Here is an 18919-nt window from a genome sequence, read left to right on the forward strand (position 1 = left end):
TCCTTACATGTCTCCAACAGAGTCTGCTCTCTGGCAGCCAGCAGATCTGGTCCAGGATAAAGCCTGCCTTATCAAATTGGCCCCATTACAATAATTTGGAAAGATCTGAGGAAGAAGAGGGCATTTATGCCAAATTAGCGCTATGGGTCACATGGCCACAGAGCTTTAGGTGTGGACCAAGGGCCCAAAAGTCACATCCACCAAATCACCATGGCACAGCTCCAGTCAGCACTTCTCAGGCAGCTGTTTTTGGAGTTCACTCCTTGCTCCAGTCAATGAGGCATTTGCTGCTAGCCACAGTGGGAAGCTGCCCCTCTCACAGGATTCCTGGAGCTCCTGGAGCTCCTCAGACAGCTCACCTGGATCCCACCTCCACTTCACTTCTGCAGGTGCCATTGGCACATTAAACCCTTTTACAGTAGATTTCTTCCTGTCCATTGGATCCTCTGAGAGCAGGGAAGGAAATCAAATACCACTAAAACCCAAGTGTGTCCTCAAGGAGGGAGAGGCAGGTTTCTTAAGGCTTTGCTGTCTCCCCTCATGCACAAAGATCTCCTGTTTCTGTAATGACACAGGATTCCTGGGGATGGGTCTCCTGAACTCCACTCAGGAATTTCAGGCAAGCTTTGGAACAAGTTTCCATTGCTCCAAATGCCCCAATCCAACAACCCCGACCATGCAAGCCCCCAGCTCCCACCTGTGATGCCTCTGAGTCATCAGGGAATAAAAGCCCCACACCACACCCCCCCAGCCAGTAAACCAGAGCCCATCTTTGCCCAGAGATGCAGCCATGTCCGTGCTCTGGTGCAGATGTGCCCACGCAGCCTCTCCACGAACACCAGACCTGGAGACACAGCCCAGGCATGGCAATTGGAAGAAATGAAGCACAACCCAAGCAATGTGGCATAAAATGCTGTATTTAAGATGAGCAAACTCAAAAAATCCCTTCATGAACTGGCAGTAAAAAAAAAGAGGAGAAGGGGGATGTAAAGAGCTCAGCCCTCACTGTCTCTGCCTCCACTGGTGGCCCAAACCACTCCACTCTTGGTAGTTTGTGCCTGTCCTCTCAGCCATGCAGACATTCCCCTTTCACAGAAAAGCAACAGGTTCATTTTGAGGTTATCTCTTTATAGATGCAACCAATTCCAGCAGACTCTGCCAGCCCAGTCTGTTTGAGATGCAGAGGACCAAGCCTCCCCTTTGCCTTGCCCACACAGACACAGAGCTCTCATCTGCCCTAGCAGCTGTCCTTCCCCCGGGACTCACCTTCTGGTGGCAGCCAAAGGGAGACAAACACCACATGAAACTCAGCCAAGATGTTCTCCAGCAAGGGTTCCCCTGCAGAAGGTGTTTAAATCCCTTCACAGCCCTGTGCAGCCCAGGGGTGGGTTGGGAGCCAGCTGCAGTGAGCATCCCTTTCCTCATCAATGCCCTCCTTTGCCTTTCGTCCTCTCTCCTCAAAAGCCACAAGTTCCCCTGTACCAAATGGAAAACCCACTGGTGGGAGCATGACAAAATTCCCCATGCCCCAAAGAAAGGAACAGCCCAGGATGAAGGCAGGGACAGACCACACCACACATGACAGCCCAACAGCAAGGAGGAATTTGCAGGGATGTGGAATGACATTTGCTCTCGAATATCTGCTCTTTGCCCCTCAACCCCTTCTCAGTAAAAAGAGAGGGAGAGAAAAGAGCAGCAGCCACACATTTTGGCCCTGTCCTTTTGAGCCTCTGAGCAGAAGGAGCAGCCTCTACACAGCAGAAGCAGGGAAATGACCTGGGATGATGTGGGCACACCCAAGTACTGGCACTGCACTAAAGTGCACTGACTTAAGTCAGCTTATTAAAGCAAGCCCTGAAGATCAGCTTCTTCACAGAGCTGTCTCCTCTGCCAGCCAGACATATCCCAGCTGAAAAATCTGGAGCCTGGTCTCTTTTCAGTCCTTAAGTTTTCCAGACCAGCAGCACACCCTCAAAGGTTGATAAATTCAGCAGTCCCAGGGTCTGTCCTGGTAGGTTTCAAAGACTGGCACTTCCCATCAGACAGTTCCCAAGCACAGTCTGGCAATCAGCACAGGCCAAGGGGTGTTCCCACCAGGAACTCTGGGGCATTTAAGAGCCAAGCCATATCCACACAAATTAGTCTCCACGGCTCATTTAAGTAATGAGGCTTTAAAATCACACCTATCTACTAAATCTGGCAGCCCTGGTACCTAAAATCCAGGGCAGCAAGGACCCAACTCTTGAAGCCCACCCCAGACTGTGCAAGATACACCCCTCAGTGCCCTGAGTATTTCCGTTAATCCCCCCAGGCATCTGTGCCCAGTGGGAAGCTTTCCAGAAAGGAAAGATCCCACAAGCAGAGCAGACCCAGGAAACACACTTACCTGCCATGCTTTGGCACACATAACCTCTGACCCAGGACAACCAGGCAGCAAGGGAAGAGGAGTATAGATGAACCCATGGTTAGGTGACATGGAAGAGCTAAAAGAGTGAGGAGCCTCAGCTGACTCCAGGAGACACACCTCTCTGACAAACAAAATCCCTTTGGAATGGCCAGGAGGAGCCTTGGTGCCTTCTGGGTGGAAACCAAGCAATCTGTGTGGCCTGGCTCCCAGAACCCCAAGCAAGGAGAGCCAAGAGCAGAATCTCACTGTTCTCCACCTCTCCCACTCCTGTAGGAATTTGCACATTTCTGTGCCTTCCCATCACCTTCAGGGAAGAGTTTCCCAGAACCTCCCCCATCATCTGTAACCCTCCTTGGAGAAGAGCCTTGCTGGTGTCTCTGATGGGCACCTTGCACAGCCACTCCCTAGGAGCAGCCACATTCCTGGCCTTTGCAACAAGTCAGCAGTAAGAAAAAGATTTACAGACAGATTTACATTTGTCACCATCTGTGTGGCAGTGGATGGGGCCAGGGCTGTCAGAGAACAGCCAGGTGGGCTCTGCAGGGATGTCTGTGCAGGTATCCTCACAGATTTGGGGGCAGCCTGTCCTGGACCCACAAGGTTGTCAGTGATGGGAGATGCTGAGCAGCTCAGGCTGCTGGTGGGTACTGCTGGAGGAGGGACTCACTCTGCTCCTGTCTTCCCTGGATGCATCGTCATTTTCAAGATGGACAGACCTTTGGCCTGGCTCTGTCTGAGAGATTTTACATCCAGGACAGGCTCTCACCTGGCCCATACAAATCCATATCCCAGCCTACACACAGAGGGCAAACAAACAAACAACAAACAAACAAATAAATAAACTCACAGACACACGTTCAAACACCAGCATCCCTTTTTCAGCCTGGAGAGGAAGGCAGGGAGGATGCTTGACACGAGATGTGATGTGACCATTCCCTGGCATCCCACTGAAGCCACCTGCCCCATCCCCTGCTGAGCAGGCACGGCCAGCCCCAGGGCACGTGTGGCCCTGTGCGTGCAGCTGGTGACAATGGCTCCCCAGCCAGCAGAGCAGCCCTCCCCACGGGCTGGGCTCTGCACGAGATCCCTGTCATGGCCAGGGAGCATGGCCCAGCCCAGCGACGGGGCTGAGCTCTTCCCAGCTCCCTCTGACTGATGTGGGGTTCGGTCTGACCAGGGTGGCACAAGGCTCTGCCTCTCCAGCGCTCAAGGTGCTGCTGCAGCTGTGCAGGGCTCTGTGTTGCCCAGGTGGTGATTTGCCAGGGACAGGTCCACAAATGCTCCCCCTCCTCCCTCAGCAGCGCTCAGTGCCCTGTTTCACCCCCCAGAGCATTAGGAGCATTATACAATAATGCAATTATAAATATTTTTTAAACTTCAGCAATTAACTGCAGGACTGTACCTCAAACCCACCGAAACAAACTCTCCATACTCACACTAATAAAAGCCACCACAACAGAATTAAAAATCTACTCTCTACTTCATATTACGAGCCATAAAAACCATTGTAAACCTTAAAAACATATCCTTTAAAAACAAAATACCCCATCAAAACCAAACCCAACAACAAAACTCAATTACAAAAAAACAACTTTATCATAACACCTGAACCAAGAACCATAACATTCAAGAAGGAGGGGAGAATATTCACGTGCTCCAGAGTCACTCTTGGCTTCTCTGGTCACATATCCTGAAGAGAAGCCACCCTAGAGCGAGTGTCAGGCCCAGGCTGCCTGTGGGCTGCCATTCCCCGAGCACAACCCCGCGTCCCGGCCTGCAAACCTGCCCCCAGCGCCCTGCCGTCCCCTCCTGTACGCCTTTAACAGTTTGCTGGATTACCCATTGCGACTAAAATAACAAAGCTGCAAAAGAAGAGGGCAAACAGAGGCGATATTCTGCGGCAATTAGGGCTGAACAGGGGGGACGGGGAGCAGGGAATGAATGGACAATGGGGAGGGCAGGGACGTGGCAGCCCGGGCCTGGACAGGCTGGGCACGGACTGTCCTCAGGAGGCCGCTCCGAGGCAGGGAGCAGCGAGCTGTACCTAAGGGAGGCAGGGAGATGAAAAGGGTTATTTAAACAAGCGCAGGGCAGTCCCCACAGGGCCTCCCTGTCCGCTTGGCTTCACCCCAGAGTGCCCAGGGAAGAGCAGCTCCTGTGTCCCCCCTCTGCGAGCCCTTTCGGGTGGCGGGGGGACGCTGGCAAGCTGCGGTGGGCTCCGCTTAGAAAGGAAGGAATCCATTAATCTCTCTGGTAATTACTGCCACATATGGATTTGCACAATTACACTTCGTTAATTGGTTATTACTGGCAAGCCAGACTGATTGGGCAGAACGGCTGAGCTTTAACCCCTTCAGAGCCAGCCAAACATCGAGGCAGCCTTCCTCCCAAAACAGTGCTGTACTCTCCTGTAACCCTGCTGGCTCCCATGCAAAGGACCAGCCAGCACAGCTCCCAGCCCCCAGACAAGACATCTTTGCTCCCATGCCCTCCTTTCCACTGGGGATCCCAAGGAAAGGGACCCAAGGAGAGAGGAGGGAGTCTGCACCTCAACACAGCCCAGCTCCCCAGGCAGCTTCAGCCGCTCTGGGTTTGCAGCAGACCCACCATGCAGTCCCCAGGGATGGCAGACTCGGATTTTGTTTGTTTTTAGAAGGAGACTGAGATTCCTTGTGCACTTCGGCTTTGTGCCCTCAAGCCCAGCAGGGTTGGTGCCAACGACTGAAGAATCCACCCCTGAGTCTGTCTCAGCCTCTGAACTCAGCTTCTCCTCCAGGATCTGCAGTGTAATGTTTTTCTTCCTCCAGACACTCAAAACAGAGTCTTTACTCTAGCAACAAATGCATACATAACCAGAGTAAAATGAGCTATAACAAAAACTACAGATAAAGCCCTTGTAAAACTGCTGGCAGCACAGGACTTCTGCCAGCTGGGAGTGGAGGCAGCTTGGCCTCGCCACAATGCCACTGTCACCTCTGCCACCCCTCGCAGGTAGGTATGGACCATCCAAAACCTGGCCCTAAAATGTGCTGTTCAGGATGCAGCCATGTTTCTGGAGAAAGCTCAGAAGAGGCAGGCCAAGGTGAGAGCAATTTCTGCCAGAGCTGTATCAAAGGCTTCCCTTTAAAAAACTGTAACAAGAAAGGAGCTAAGAGCTTCCCGAAATCCCCACAGGGCAGAAGGGCTCGTCTGAGGAGAGAGCTGTGCTCAGCAACCACTGACATCAAGGACAGAGCAGGCTTTGGCATCCTGGTCCTTCAGAGCTGCTGCAGTGCCCCTTGGACACAGGAGAGGGCACAGAGGAACTGCTCCAGACAGCTCCTGTCTCTCCCAAGGAGGCTGCAGTGCCTCCTGCACAGCAGGATATTGCTCAGCCCAGGCAAGACTGGGAACAGTCTGATTTACAGAGCCAGGCATCACACCAGGCACACGAGGAAGGCTTTCAGCTCAGCTTCTGAATCACCTTAGCAAGCAGCAGGAGCAAGGGAAGAAACCAACATGACAGCCAGGTGAGAGAATTCTAATTCCAAAGCACCCTCTAGCCTCATCCTGTGGGTAAAAAACATCCTTGGGGTTTTGGCTGAAGCAAAAAGTATCTGCAAACAAACACATTCCCACCCTTTCCACTGTCACTGCAGCGACGCCTGCTACAACACTCCAGGTTTGGCCTAGGAGTAACCTTCTCATTAGCTAATTAAAGTGTTTTTAATGTTCTGTCTCCACTGCAAGGAGTAGCGAAGTGAGAAAAGTCTTCTCCCTCAGAGGTCACTGGAGTGACATGAAAGTTGCAGCAGGAGTTGTTCCTGTTGTTCTATGTCAGATTTTACCCTTTTCTGACCCAGAGAGGGGGCAACCGAGAGGCATTTAAAAAACTTTTATTCCTTTTTCAGTCTCACGTGAAGGGTGAGACAATACAGATGTTATAATTCACGCCATCACAATCAGAAGCCAATTAATTCTTAATTACAATACACTATAAGCGTTTCTTGCCCCATCAGCTTTTGCTGTAGATGCCTTAAAGCCAATCATCTAAAATTACCCCTTGTAAGTCCTACTACAGTGCATCTTTCATAGCTCTATTTCTCCAAAGTATCTAGTCTTATTTACAAACCATCCTTTGAAACTTGTTTCTAGTTCCATTTCTCTCCCAGCAATGTCTGTCCTATTCCATGGCATTTCTAAGCCAACATTTCTTATCTCAAAGTTTCCATACAAATCCACACTATGTGAACCTTCTGTCAAGCTTTAAGGATTCTCTACAAATCCATTTCCCACCGTTCCAGTCACCTGTGATTTCCCAGCTCCCTGGCTTGGCACAGACATTTCTTTCTCGTGCAAAAGCCAGCTCCCAGACATTTCTTTCTTGTGCAAAAGCCAGCTCCCAGACATTTCTTTCTCGTGCAAAAGCCAGCTCCCAGCTCTCTGTCTGCAGGGACCAGGGCACAGGCAGCATCTCCCAGCTCCCCGCCGGTGGCTTGGGGTGTGCGTGAGCTGCTCTCTGAGGAAGGGAAAGGTTGCAGACCTCTCCCCTAAACCAACAGCCTCTGCAGCGTTCAGAATGAATCTTCAGAGCTGTCAGGGGGAAGAACCTGCAACTGAGCTTAAAAAGGTCAGCTGGGAAAAGTCAGGATGGGAAGGATGCTCACTTAATTGACAGATGCAGAGTGGAAGGGGCCAGCCTGGGAGTACCTGCAGCTGGTTTGGGGAGCACACACTGGACTCCATCTCTGGGCTCTGCTGGCTGCAGCTGGTGACAAATCCTCTGTGGATCACTCCCAGATAGCAGAGTCTGGGAGCTAAACCTGAAACTGAGACTGGGGCTGAGCACCAAGCAGGGATCTTGTGCAGCCTTCCTTCATCCTGAGGGGTGAAAGTAGGCTGGAAGCTTTATAGAGAATAAGATAATTTTCTCTCTGTCCTTTACTTACACATCTGCCCAAGACAGGTTGGTTTTGATTCCCAGAGTTCAGAACTTGTGCAAATGTTACTTTGCATCTGACTCGATCAGTTCCAGTGTTGTGCCACTGATGTATAGGAATCAGGCAAATAGTGTGCCTGCTGATGATAATTGAACTTGATATTGATATGGATATGTGACATATTTCCTAATAAAGTAGCAAGAGAGGTAGCTGGTTTATATTTCATGTGACTTGGAAATATATAAAGGCAAGTAAATATATTCCTTTTGGTAGAATATTGATATGCACATATTCCAAAAAGCTCATATGCAGCAGAGGTGGTGAAACACATTGAATCAGATCAAAACCCAAACCAGCTTCAAAGGGATCTGAAATTAATTAGGCCATTAAGACAGTTTTCCAGTGGAATTCTCTCTCTCTCTCTCTCTCTCTGCACATACACACACATATTTAATATATTTGACAAAATCAATATTTATCTAGGGAGAGGTTCAGTTTTTAGTGAACCATCACTTTGTTAAAAGTGTTATTCTCATGGAAAACTCTTGACTAGCTCTATGAGTAACTGCCACCTGAGCTTTTTTACCCTTTATGAGCCAGACCTCCTTTAATATAAGCCATCAATAAACACAGTGTCCCTCTCTACACCCTGAAAACTTTCCTTTTCCTCTACTGCAGAAGGAAAACACAGACTCACTGGCCTGGAAAAAACACAGAGGAACAAAAGCTCAGCTTGCCCATCTCCCTGCCTCAAATCAGAGACCTTCAAGGACAGAGCTGCCACCTCCTTCCCCAGCCCATCTGTGCCATCACACCTCCACCACTCCTGTTAAATAGCTTTTCCAGTGTCTGGACTCTCCTGCAGTGGAGAGTGCAGCACAATGTTATGAGGGTTTCTTTCCAAAACCTGCACCCCAATTCAAGCCCCATACAGGCTCTGCTCAGCTGGCACTGATGGCCAAAGGAGCAGCGTGCCCAGGAGGCTGGGCACACCCCACAGCTCTTGGCAAGGCTCCCAGGGCTGTCCCCTGCAGCCTCCCAGCCCACAGCTGAGCCCGGGGTCAGGGCAGGACTTACAGAAGTGAGGGAAGGATCCTGTCTCCAGGGAATAAGGAGCCTGCGTGCCCGGCTGCATTTCCAACCTGTGTCCTGTCTCTTCAGCAGACTCAACCATGAAGGGAGGTTTGGGATCAGCTCCCTCAGCAGCTTTGGGCTGTTGGAGAAAGAAAGGAGTATTTACATATTACAGAGCAGCATCTTCCCAATCTGTCCTAAGTTACAAATTTACCTCCCAGACCTTGACCGGGGCTGGGGTTTCCTGTGTTTGCTCTTCAGGCTCCTGTCTCTTTGGAAAGCAGGAGATGTTGCAATGCCAGGGGGAGGGCTGGGGAGGGCTGGGCTGCCTGGGAAGGGCCCTGCCACGCCAAGCAGTCGGTCCAGAGCAGCTCTGCTGACAAAGTGTCTCCTGGAAGCCACTTCTCTTCTAATCCCAGCTCCTAAAGGAATGAACCCAAGCCAACAACCGCCATCCATACGGTCTGAGCATCTGCCTCCGTTCTGCCGTCCTCCTTCTCTCTGCCAGTTGACTCTTTTTCCTAATCTGCACCAACTTCACCTGGTAACAAGCATCAAGAAGGTGGCAGTGTCAGCCCCATCATTCACTGGCCTCCCGTGGGGACCAAGTACAGCTGCTTTTGCCTCACCGAAGCTGTCTGAGGACAATGGGGGCAGGTGTGAAGGCAGCAATGTTCTGTACACATTCCTAGGAAGTGTCCCTAGCTCTTGCAGGTGACCTGGACAGACCCTTGTCTCCAGGAGGCTTTCAGAAAACAAGCAGCCTGTGCTGCGACCGGTTTTTCTGGTGCTGAAGTTAGAGCCCCTGGCTTTGTTCCTCTGCTCTCTTATCTCTGTTACATTCTCTAACCATGCACAGACATCTTCGTGTTTGGATTTTGCCAGTCCTGATGGAGAAGAGCTACAGGCAAACAACATTCCTCTCCCCTGTCTGAACTGATAATCTCGGTATCTCATCTCCTTCGTGCTCCCCTTCGGGCTGTGTCAACACCGCCGGGGTTGTGAAGGGCGAGATTGCTCTGCCTCCACTGCCCCATCCTGTACACCCTGTGCTGCCCAGCCCAGCCCAGCTCCACCAAGAATTCCTCTGGGGTGCCAGCCAGACCTGCTGGGGGGTTTTAACCACCTCCCTCTTCTAGATTTCCTCCACATTTGCAGCAACAAAACATGCAGGCTCCAAAGTGCAGAGTGGTCTGAAGATATTGCCCCCCAGAGACTTTGAGAGTCTGGAGCAGCAGCCAGGACACTGCCAAAGCCAAGTTAGCCCCTTCCACATCAGTGCCAAGTGCCAGGACATCTTCTGCAGGAGAAGCAGCCACAGGAGTCCAGGCATGCAGAGCTAGCAAGGGTGCCAAATCACTGCTTTGGGTTTGCTTGCCTTTTCAGGAAATTCTTAATCTAAAACTGCAACAAATTCCTCAAATTCAAGTTCTCGTGGAGCTGAAACCCTGCAGGGCAGTCTGGATTGAAGCCAGGAGGTGAGAAAAGACATTCCTCTTTAGAAATTCAGTGTGCTCCATCAACCACAAGCATTGCCCCTCTTATTGCACTGCTGTGGGTAAGATGGATCCAAACCTCTTCTTTTTTTTTCTTTATTTTGTTTTTGGCCAGGAAGGGCTGCCCAGCAGTCAGATCACTGCTCAGGGACTCCAGATCCCCTCGAATCTGCCAGTGACCTTTCAGATCCACTCTGGCTTGCCTCCCCAGTGCCCACAAGCAGCGAGATTTGCTGAGCCCTGTGCTGTGGTGCTCAGATCCCTATTCCCACCTCTTTCCCTTTCTCAGACCTAAAACATTACAGAGGCTGCCAGGGCATGGAGCTGCTCCAGAAAGGAATCTCCAGAGTGACATGGCACAGCTTTAATTCCATGACAGGAGCCATAAGAAAGGCTGCAAAACATGGTTCTCTCAAAAAAAAAATATCTTCACTTGAGGCACTTTGTGTGGCTGAGAGCAGAAGTAGCAGGACATGAACTCTCCAAGCACACAAAAGAGCTGAATCAACGTCCTGTTGATGCAGTCCAGCCAAACAAACTGGTGATGGACAGGACTTGTGTGCCAGGGAAGGATTTACAGTGATACCAAAGGAATTATTTCAGCCCCACAGTGACAATACCCACCCGCTTCCTTATTTTATTTTATTGATCTTGCCCTAAATACATGTGGCTGGAGGAAATGATGCATAAATTACTAACAAGTTAATTTCTTGCTCCGACACAGACTCACAACAGCCCTTTGAAGGGGAACCAGGAAAGACAATGTGTGAAAGGATAAAGGCAATGAGACAAGCTTGGATGTAATAATCCCATGTGAATGATTATTGCTGCAACTAATGTAATCTAATAATGAAGAATTTACACCAGATGTCCCCCAGAATATGGTGGGCAGACTCAGGATTCAGCAGTGGATCCATTTCTAAGGAAACCTTGTTAGGATGGAAAAAAAATGCTGTTGTCTGTTCATCAAATGAGAGGTTGTAGACCTTTATAGTCAGAGTGGTAACAAAAGCCTTCCTTGCAAAGCTTCCTGGAAGGGTGTCCAGCAGATCTGATTGTCCATTTGTTTTCAGGTGAATTTGGAGGGGTTGGGTTTGGCCTAGAAAGCTTTTAACAATCCAGGAGCAGCCTGTTTCAGGGCTGACACCAGGACCTGCCCTGCCTCTCCCTGGAACTCAGAGGGAGTTTCTGGAACTTCAGTCTCCAGAAAAATGAATAAAGAATGGAGAATCACTTCTTTTTATTTATTTTGAACTGAAATCCCTTCAGCTCTCTCAAGTACATCTTTAAAAGAGTGCTCCATCCCTGTCCTGTTCATCCCTATCAGCTGCCAACTGGCCATTGATTTCCATGGCACGTTTGGCAATCAGCCAAACCAGAGGCCCAACATCCACATGTCCTCTTCATTCAAAACCCACTCTGAGCTAAGTGTAAAAACAGGCACAAACCACCCTTTTTACCCTCCATCCTTGCCTCTGTTGCTTATTCATCAGCTCTTTGAAGGTATTTTGTACAGGTATTCCGGACACCTCTTCCAGTTGCACTTTGGGGTTTGAGCTGCTGTTCATAATTTCTCTTTAGTAACCACTGTTATTTAAGTAGCTCTGTGGGATGAGGGGGGAAGGGAAGCTTTAGCAAGATCCAGATCCACTAAAACACAAACCACTACATTTAACTTAAAGATTTGTTTAAGCCCCATTAACTTAATTGGGACTTAACATCTTGTTCATTGGTTGTTCCCAGAGATCTCCACAGGGGACACGTGTGCCACCAGCACTGTGTTGTGTCACCCTGCTGTGATTGTGTCCAAACTGCATCCCCTGTGCTCTCCCGTGATCCCCCTGTGTCAGGTAGCTGGATAGTGGAGGCTGCTTGTCTGTTGAGATCTGTCTCACAGGGGCTCCCTGATCCGAGCCTGCGTGCTGCTGCTCTGTCCTAGCAGGCACACAGCTGCTCCAAAGCTTTGCAAACAGTGACACAAACATAGCTGCACTTAGGACTTGCAAACCCTGATTTTGGGCAGTTTGTGTGTCAGGCATCGTCCGTGCCTAGAAACGACTTGCAAACAGGACCAAAGATCAGGTCTAATTTTAGTAAGCCCTCAGGCTCTGCATCCCCTGACTGGGCTGGCTTTGATGAAACACAATCGTAGGATGAAAGAAAGCAAAAACCCAGCTGGCACCTGCTGGGAGGGCGGGGAGAGAGAATCTGGCAGGCAGGAGGTTCCTACAGAGATTGCCAACACTACTACACGTCTGATTTGCTTTTTTTGGGCAGCACGGTGAATCCAAAGGTGATCGACATTTGGCTTGGCTGGCCAGACAAGATGTGCCTGCATCAGACACTGCACTCACCTCTCTCTCTCTCTCTGCACCTCTCAGGGCAGCTCCTTCTGCTGTGCTTCACATCTCCAGCCCTTGAGTTTCAGCGAGGATTGAGGCTCTGCTGGAGGGAAGCACATCGGTGGGAATAGCTGCTCCCTTGCAAAGAGCCGTCTGGCTGGCTGGGCTGCTCGCTGCCAGACATCTGGACAGCCAATTTCGCATTTCAGTTTGCAGCACAGCACAAGGATTGTTGTTAGAGGATATCTTTGAACCTCAGGAAACTTAGTTATCTGTAGGATTTTTAGGACAACAGCTTTATTTACAACTCAGTGTCACGGAAAGACAAATGTTTAACCAAACTGGCAATGACTTTGTTCTCCAAATGCTTTTAGTGAGGAAGAGTGACTCTGAAGTGAGGAAAAACCTTTGCTGTTGTCTGAGCAACAAAAGAGGTTAGTAAAGATTCTTGCCTCCCCTTTCTCTAGCTCTGAAGTCGTGAAGAAAGCACTACAGCCCAGCTGTGCTCTTGAACCAAAGAGCATTTTGTGTTCTTTTTGCACCACTTTCTTTCTATAAATACCCAGTGGTTTCAGTGTGCCCTGGAAGATGCAGGTGAGCTGGCTCAATACATTCATCAGCCCCAGTGAGTCAGTGCCCTGCAGCAGCAATCAGGCAGCCTCCTCCTCTGATGCAGGGCAGGCAGAAGCCCCAGCTCTGGGCTGTGGTAACCCCTGTGAGCTCCCCAAACCCATTCCTTGCCCCCAGTCTCTCTCCAGAGAAGCCCACAGCAGCTCATGGGAGCAGTGGGCTGTGGAGAACCTGCACCCTGGGCCCAGCAGATGGGTTTTAGGGAGGTGGTCTGCCCTGCAGGGCTGTGGGGTTTCCTATTGTGGGTTTCTCTGGGTCTGGATTGAAGGCACTTGAGACAGTAGTTCATGTTCAGACTCAGGTGTTTATTATTTATTATCAGTAAAACCGTCTCACAACCATGAGTTCAGCAGCAAGGCACAAAATGGCTAACAATCTCTTGTTCCAAGGTCTTTTAAGACTAAACTATCCAATTAAGAACTGGCACCTAGGTTATTTTCCCTTTTAACCCAATAACTGATCCCAAAGAGCCCGTAATGTGGACTTTTCTGCCCAATTACAAAATTCCACCCAAACCCATGGAAAAGAAGGAAGAAGCATGAAGAAGAAACCCAGGATGATACCCTGTGCCCTCCATCTTGCTTCCATCCACAACATCCTAAAAATCCCAAAACCAAATTTCTCACTAAGTCATACACCTACACTACTCTCTAGAATCTATTGCACATTTTTGTGGATTCTGGTCTATCTTGAAGTCCAGGAAACTTTCTCCATGAATGAGGGTCAGATCAAGTGCTCCCCTGGGGGTCAGAGCACCCCAGAGCAGACAGAGAAATATTCCCAGTGCTCTGGGTTTCCACACAGGGCCCTTGTGGGATGGAAGGGGCTGCTGAGGGCATTTCTGTGTCTGCTCTCTGTCACAGGGAATGGAGCTTGCCTGCACCGGAAACCACGCTAGGAAAACATGCAGACCTTGGTGGAAGCTACAGCAATTAGGTTAATTAAGGGCTGGGGCAGGCCCATATGTTTTCTGATCTGTTGTTTTTTAGGTTCCCTGTTGCACCTGTTCCCACAGCATCCACACAGCCTGAAGGCTTAGGTTTTCCCACTGGAGACATGGGAACAGAAGGATGGCTGGCCCAGATCACAGCAAAGGCCTGTTTGGCCTCCCATCAAGCAGCAGAAAGAGAAGGCAGGGGGGTGACAATAGGACACGTCGTTCCCCTGGTACAGACCCTCTGCTCTTCCTGGAAAGGTCCCAGAGCTCTCCTCCAAGGACTTCTGCATCATTCCGTCACCATCCCTGGAGGGATTTCCAAAACGTGTCAGTGTGGCACTTTGGGATGAGGTGCAGTGGGAATTGGCACCCAGTTCCCACACCCCTGGTGTGCTTTGGAACATCCTTTCAGACATGGGGTGCCACTGCAGTGAGAGCCAGCCAGGCTCCTCTCAGAGAGCCCCTGCTCTCTGCACAGGGTGCACAGCACCAGCTTCCAGCTGCAGAATAACCCAGCCTGAGAGGGCTTGGTAGCAAACAACTTCTCAGGGCTCTTCCAATCCTGTCTTCTAGGATCCTCTAACAAGCTCTTTCCTCAGGTGTAAGCTCAAGGAGAAATCTGCTCTTCAGAGTTAATTTTGCTCATTGAAAAATCTGGGGGAGCCCATTTTCCTAAAACTCCTCCAGATGATCCATCCTTGCACAGTGCATTTCCCTAAGGCAGGATCACTTTCTAGAGCTTTATGGAAGCAGAGTGCCTGCTGTTTGCAAGCATCTCCATCTCCCCTGCTCATGCAGGAACATGAATAAAGTGCTTTTAAAGTCTGTGGAGTTTCCACCACCCATTTCTGCCACAAAAAGGCTGATCTGCAGGACTTTCTCCCACTTAGGAGGCAGGGAAGGATGTTATGAGAGTTCATTCACCATTTAATGGGCTGAGAACCAAAATGTGCCCTGTGTGCACGCAAAGAAACAGGAAACAAAAGTGACAAAACAAAAGCTTTGACTGATCATTGTGGGTGTGTGTGTGTGTGTGTGTTATTAGCTTTGTCTGGCAGCATTTGAAACACTTTTGTCAGCGACTAAAGGAACCACTTCTGAATTTAATGCAGCCAAACTGGACAAATAGCAGTCTGAAGAAAATGAGGATCTGTGTCTGGTTTCTTTTCAGCAGAGCCCAACACTTGTAAACAGTTGAATTTACTTTACAGGATACTTTGTACGCCTGGTAAGTTTTAAAAATGCAGATTTTAAACTCAGTTGTAGGATTAGAAGACAGAATAGAAGAACCTCTGCTGCATCTGGTTGTTTCCAGGTGTTGCACTGATCAAAAGTCATCTTCTGTGAAGTAACAGAGATCTTCTCCATGCTCTGACAGTGACCCAGCAGTTCCTACCTTACCTGCAGAGTTTTCTCTGCTGCCTTCAGCAGAAACTTAGAGAGGACTGGAGAGGGCCCTTTCTCTCAGCCTTAGATAGGACTTTCCAGGACAACCCCCAGTGCCTTTCTGCTCAAACTGTACCATTTCCCCATGGGATATCTTGCAATGACAGCATTGCACCATGTCTGATTTTCATGTTATCTGGGCTGTTTGCTCTGTCACAAGATGAGGTAAAGCAGGGACGTTGCTTTTTCCTGCTGCATTTTCACCTTGGTTTGGGCCAGCCTGAGCTTGATTTCCCAAGATCCTGAAGTGAATTCATCCTGCCTGATTGCAGCCACTCCTTTCCCAGAAATCATCCTATGGGATAAGCCCAAAGTATTTCCTATCTCCCCCTTAACCCTTTTCCTTCCACCCAAGTGCTCCATGGCCCAAGGCCTGCTCCAGAGGGCATGAATTCAGTGTGATTCTCTCATCCTGCCCCTTCAGAGGCTGTCAAAAGCCAAAAATGACAGCACTGGAGTGCCAGAAGCAAGCAAGTCACCTGCAATTTCACACCTGCCATCGCTGCTTTCATGGCAGCTGGCGAGGCGAGAAGCTGATGAAGGTCCCACTTGGCCCAGGCTGAAAGTCAAAGCAACTGTTGGGCTTTTCAGGGAATGTCCTTCCCTGAAGTAGCAAGGCAGGTAGAAAACCTGCTGGCAGCTGCCCAGGGGCATCTGCTGCCTTGCTTAGGAGGCATTTGTGCTTTTTGCACGCTGTCCTGTTCTTGGCAGTAGCTTTCCTGAGCTGGAAAAAGCACTGGCCATCATCAGCTGTGGAAACACTTTCTGGGCTGCAGATTTCTTTCTGTGGAGCCACAGCTGAACTGTATTGGCCAAGTCTGTGTCCCTTCTAAGCGAGGTTTAATAGTGCCAGGTGAGTAGCAAAAACCATCCTGCAGGTTTTGACTCCATGGTCAAATCTAACCTTCAGTTTTGATTGCTTCTTCCTACAGGTGTGCAGGAGAGAGGCCATAAACCAGGCTAGGGAGCTCCACAGGACAACTGTGCAAATGCTGTGACAGGCAGGGCTCTGATAGCTGTTTTCCTGCTTTTCACCAAGTTCCTGTTGCCCAGTACCAGCAGGAACCTGTCCTGCCTGTGGCTGGGCAAGCCCAGGCTGTATTTCTCATTTGCTGTGATCTATGGCTCCCAGGGAACAGCAGACTTGTGGGCTTCTCTGTCCCTGACCAAGAGCTCATCACAACCATTTGCTCCTCTGGGTCTGTGTGGGCTGAAGATCCCTCACCAAACACCCACCACCAGCCACACAAGAGCAGGGAGAGGAGCCAGCCCCCTGCAAGAACCAGGGGAATGCAAACAGCAGCAAGGCTCAGGACAGAAACCAGACTCACAGAGGCCCAAGAATGTTGCGTTGCACAGACACTGTGTTTGCAGCCTGGCCTCCTGGCCCTAATATCCTCTGACAGCTCCCAGAGCAGGTTCTGGCCACTGGATCATGACACCAAGTCCTGTGGGAGCTGCTGCTCCAGAGTCCTTCTGCCAGGCCGCAGCGCAGCACGCGAGGAGCTGCAGGGATGTGCAGCCTCCAGAGCTTGGAGCAGTGGCTTATCCTCACAAGAGAAATACTGGCCAAATGCTGGCTCCAGCCCAGTCCTTAAAAACTGGAGTTTTGGAAGGCAGCTTCAGCCAGGCCCAGGTAAATGACTGCTAGTTTGGTGGCTAATGGCTTATGAATACTGGGGGCACAAACCCAATCTGTGTCTTACACCGTTTGTGTCACCAAAAAAACGCTCACCCCAAATCAAACACTGCCTGTCTGAGAATTTCAGTGGAATTTTGTTTCTAACTCCCCCAGTCTGTCAGCCTGCAGAAATGAAAAATCTGAAGCCACCCCGGGTAGCTGGGTTCATCAGGAATGTGTTAAGTTACGCCACAAACTCCATCCCCGTGCCAAGCAGCAAACACAAAGCCGTGAAAGGACATGAGTGCCTCCCAGTTAATGTCACCTTCACAGCTTCCATAGGTCACAGCACAAGCAGACACCAAAACAAGATGCCAGGCAGAACACGGAGCCCGCTCTGAACAATGCCATGGGCCTGGGGAGAGATGAGGAATGTAAGGGATGCAGAACAACAGGAAATAAGGAAAGTCCCTCCAGCAAAGGTCCTGTGGCCCATCAGTGGCTGCTCAGCACTGCACAGGGAGCAGTGACACAATGGAGTGACTAAAGGCCTGCCTGGCAGCCAGCATTCCCAAGGCCATTGTTGCCAGCACGGGAAGGACACAGATACAAACAAGAGCTGTGTTCCCAGGCACTGGCAGAGACACATCCACTGCAAATGAAATGACTTCCTGAAGCTCCTCAAGGCCTGGATGCCCCATGCCATCCTAACTGGGAAATCACATCCTGAGGCAGGAAAAACTGTGCCAGGAGGGGATAAAGAATCAAGCAACCTGGATGAGCACAGGCTGGGTTTTTGCCTGTGTGCTGGACCAACATTATTTATGAGGATAGATGTAACTTGAGAGTCGCTGCAAGGAAGGAGATCCCCTTCAGAGACTCTTTGTCTGGCCTCGGGGATATATGGGAGAAGTAGAGGATGAATCCCACCCAAATGTGATCTCACTAGAAGAGCATTGCCTCTAGAAGTCACAAGGCTTGGAGAGAGATAATTTTATAATCTCTTTTCTGGCAATAAAGCCCCTGTAAGATCCCAGGGAAAACTGCTGGAAGCACCAGCTCTGGTCAGGAAAGAAGATGAACTGCCCTGGGCAGCAGGGTGGGATCCATGCTGGATAAGCAGCTCTCTCCAGAGGATGGCCAAGCACGTAGAGGACAACAACAAGGGCAGGCCAGGGGATCCGTGTGCTGCTTTAGCTCTCAAAACAGCTCCTGCAGGGATTCAGAGCAGGGCGTTCCGGGCTAATCTCTGCGTCCCTCGGGGAACCTGAGGATTACTGCTCTACATCTGCTCCCAGGGCTGGGCCCCACCTTGTCGAGGCAGGGGAAGTGCTGACAGCCACTCTCAGCTCTTTAATCGGTTTGGGACAAACAGCAATGGGCTCTGTCCCCTGTGGGGCAGCACCTTGTGGCTTTCACATCCTCTGAAAAATCCCTTTGCCCAGGATTTTCTCCTGGGAAGCTGAGAGGCCTCAGAGAAAAAGGAAACCAATTCTTCTCTCATTTGCTTCTCCTGTGTTGTGCTCATGTGGAATGTGTTTGGAGATTGTTTACCCACAGGTGATTGTTTCACTGGATTCTGCTGTGAGTTGTTTTCACTCTTTGGTCAATCAGGGCCAAGCTGTGTCGGGACTCTGGAGAGAGTCACGAGTTTTCATTATTATCTTTGTAGAATTCAGTAAGTATCCTTTCTGTATTGTTTAGTATTTTTTAATATAATATAGTATAATAAAAAATAAATTAGCCTTCTGAGAACATGGAGTCAGATCCATCATTGCTCCCTGCCACGGGGACCCCTGCAAATACAATAGCACCTCTTGACTCCCTCCCTCACAGGCCTGGTGGCTTCTCTTGACCCTTGGCTGGGGCAGGAATGCCCCTCAGAATTTGTCTGGCAGCAGCTTCAGAGCTACAGTGCAGCTTCCCTGCTGTGGTTTTGGTTTGTTAATTTGAGATTTTGTTAATTTTGAGATTTCTTGGTTAACGTACTAAAGAGCGTGGTGGGTTTGGTGTTGGTTAATTATTAATGTGTTTATTTTTTATTGTG

The 18919-nt window shown here is 49.9% G+C and overlaps 1 protein-coding gene across 1 annotated transcript in view; it reads right to left on the reverse strand.

Annotated features, from left to right (window-relative positions):
• Positions 1-8500, reverse strand: part of RXRG (retinoid X receptor gamma) — a 38359-nt gene extending 29859 nt beyond the window's left edge. Inside the window, exon 1 of the mRNA XM_041420079.1 lies at positions 8404-8500. Coding sequence (XP_041276013.1) covers positions 8404-8500 — 97 coding nt within the window. The remainder of the gene's footprint in view (positions 1-8403) is intronic.
• Between the last annotated feature and the right edge of the window lie 10419 nt (positions 8501-18919).

This window comes from Onychostruthus taczanowskii, unplaced genomic scaffold (assembly GCF_017590055.1).
Source record: "Onychostruthus taczanowskii isolate IOZ18803 unplaced genomic scaffold, ASM1759005v1 scaffold63, whole genome shotgun sequence".
Classification (NCBI taxonomy): domain Eukaryota; kingdom Metazoa; phylum Chordata; class Aves; order Passeriformes; family Passeridae; genus Onychostruthus; species Onychostruthus taczanowskii.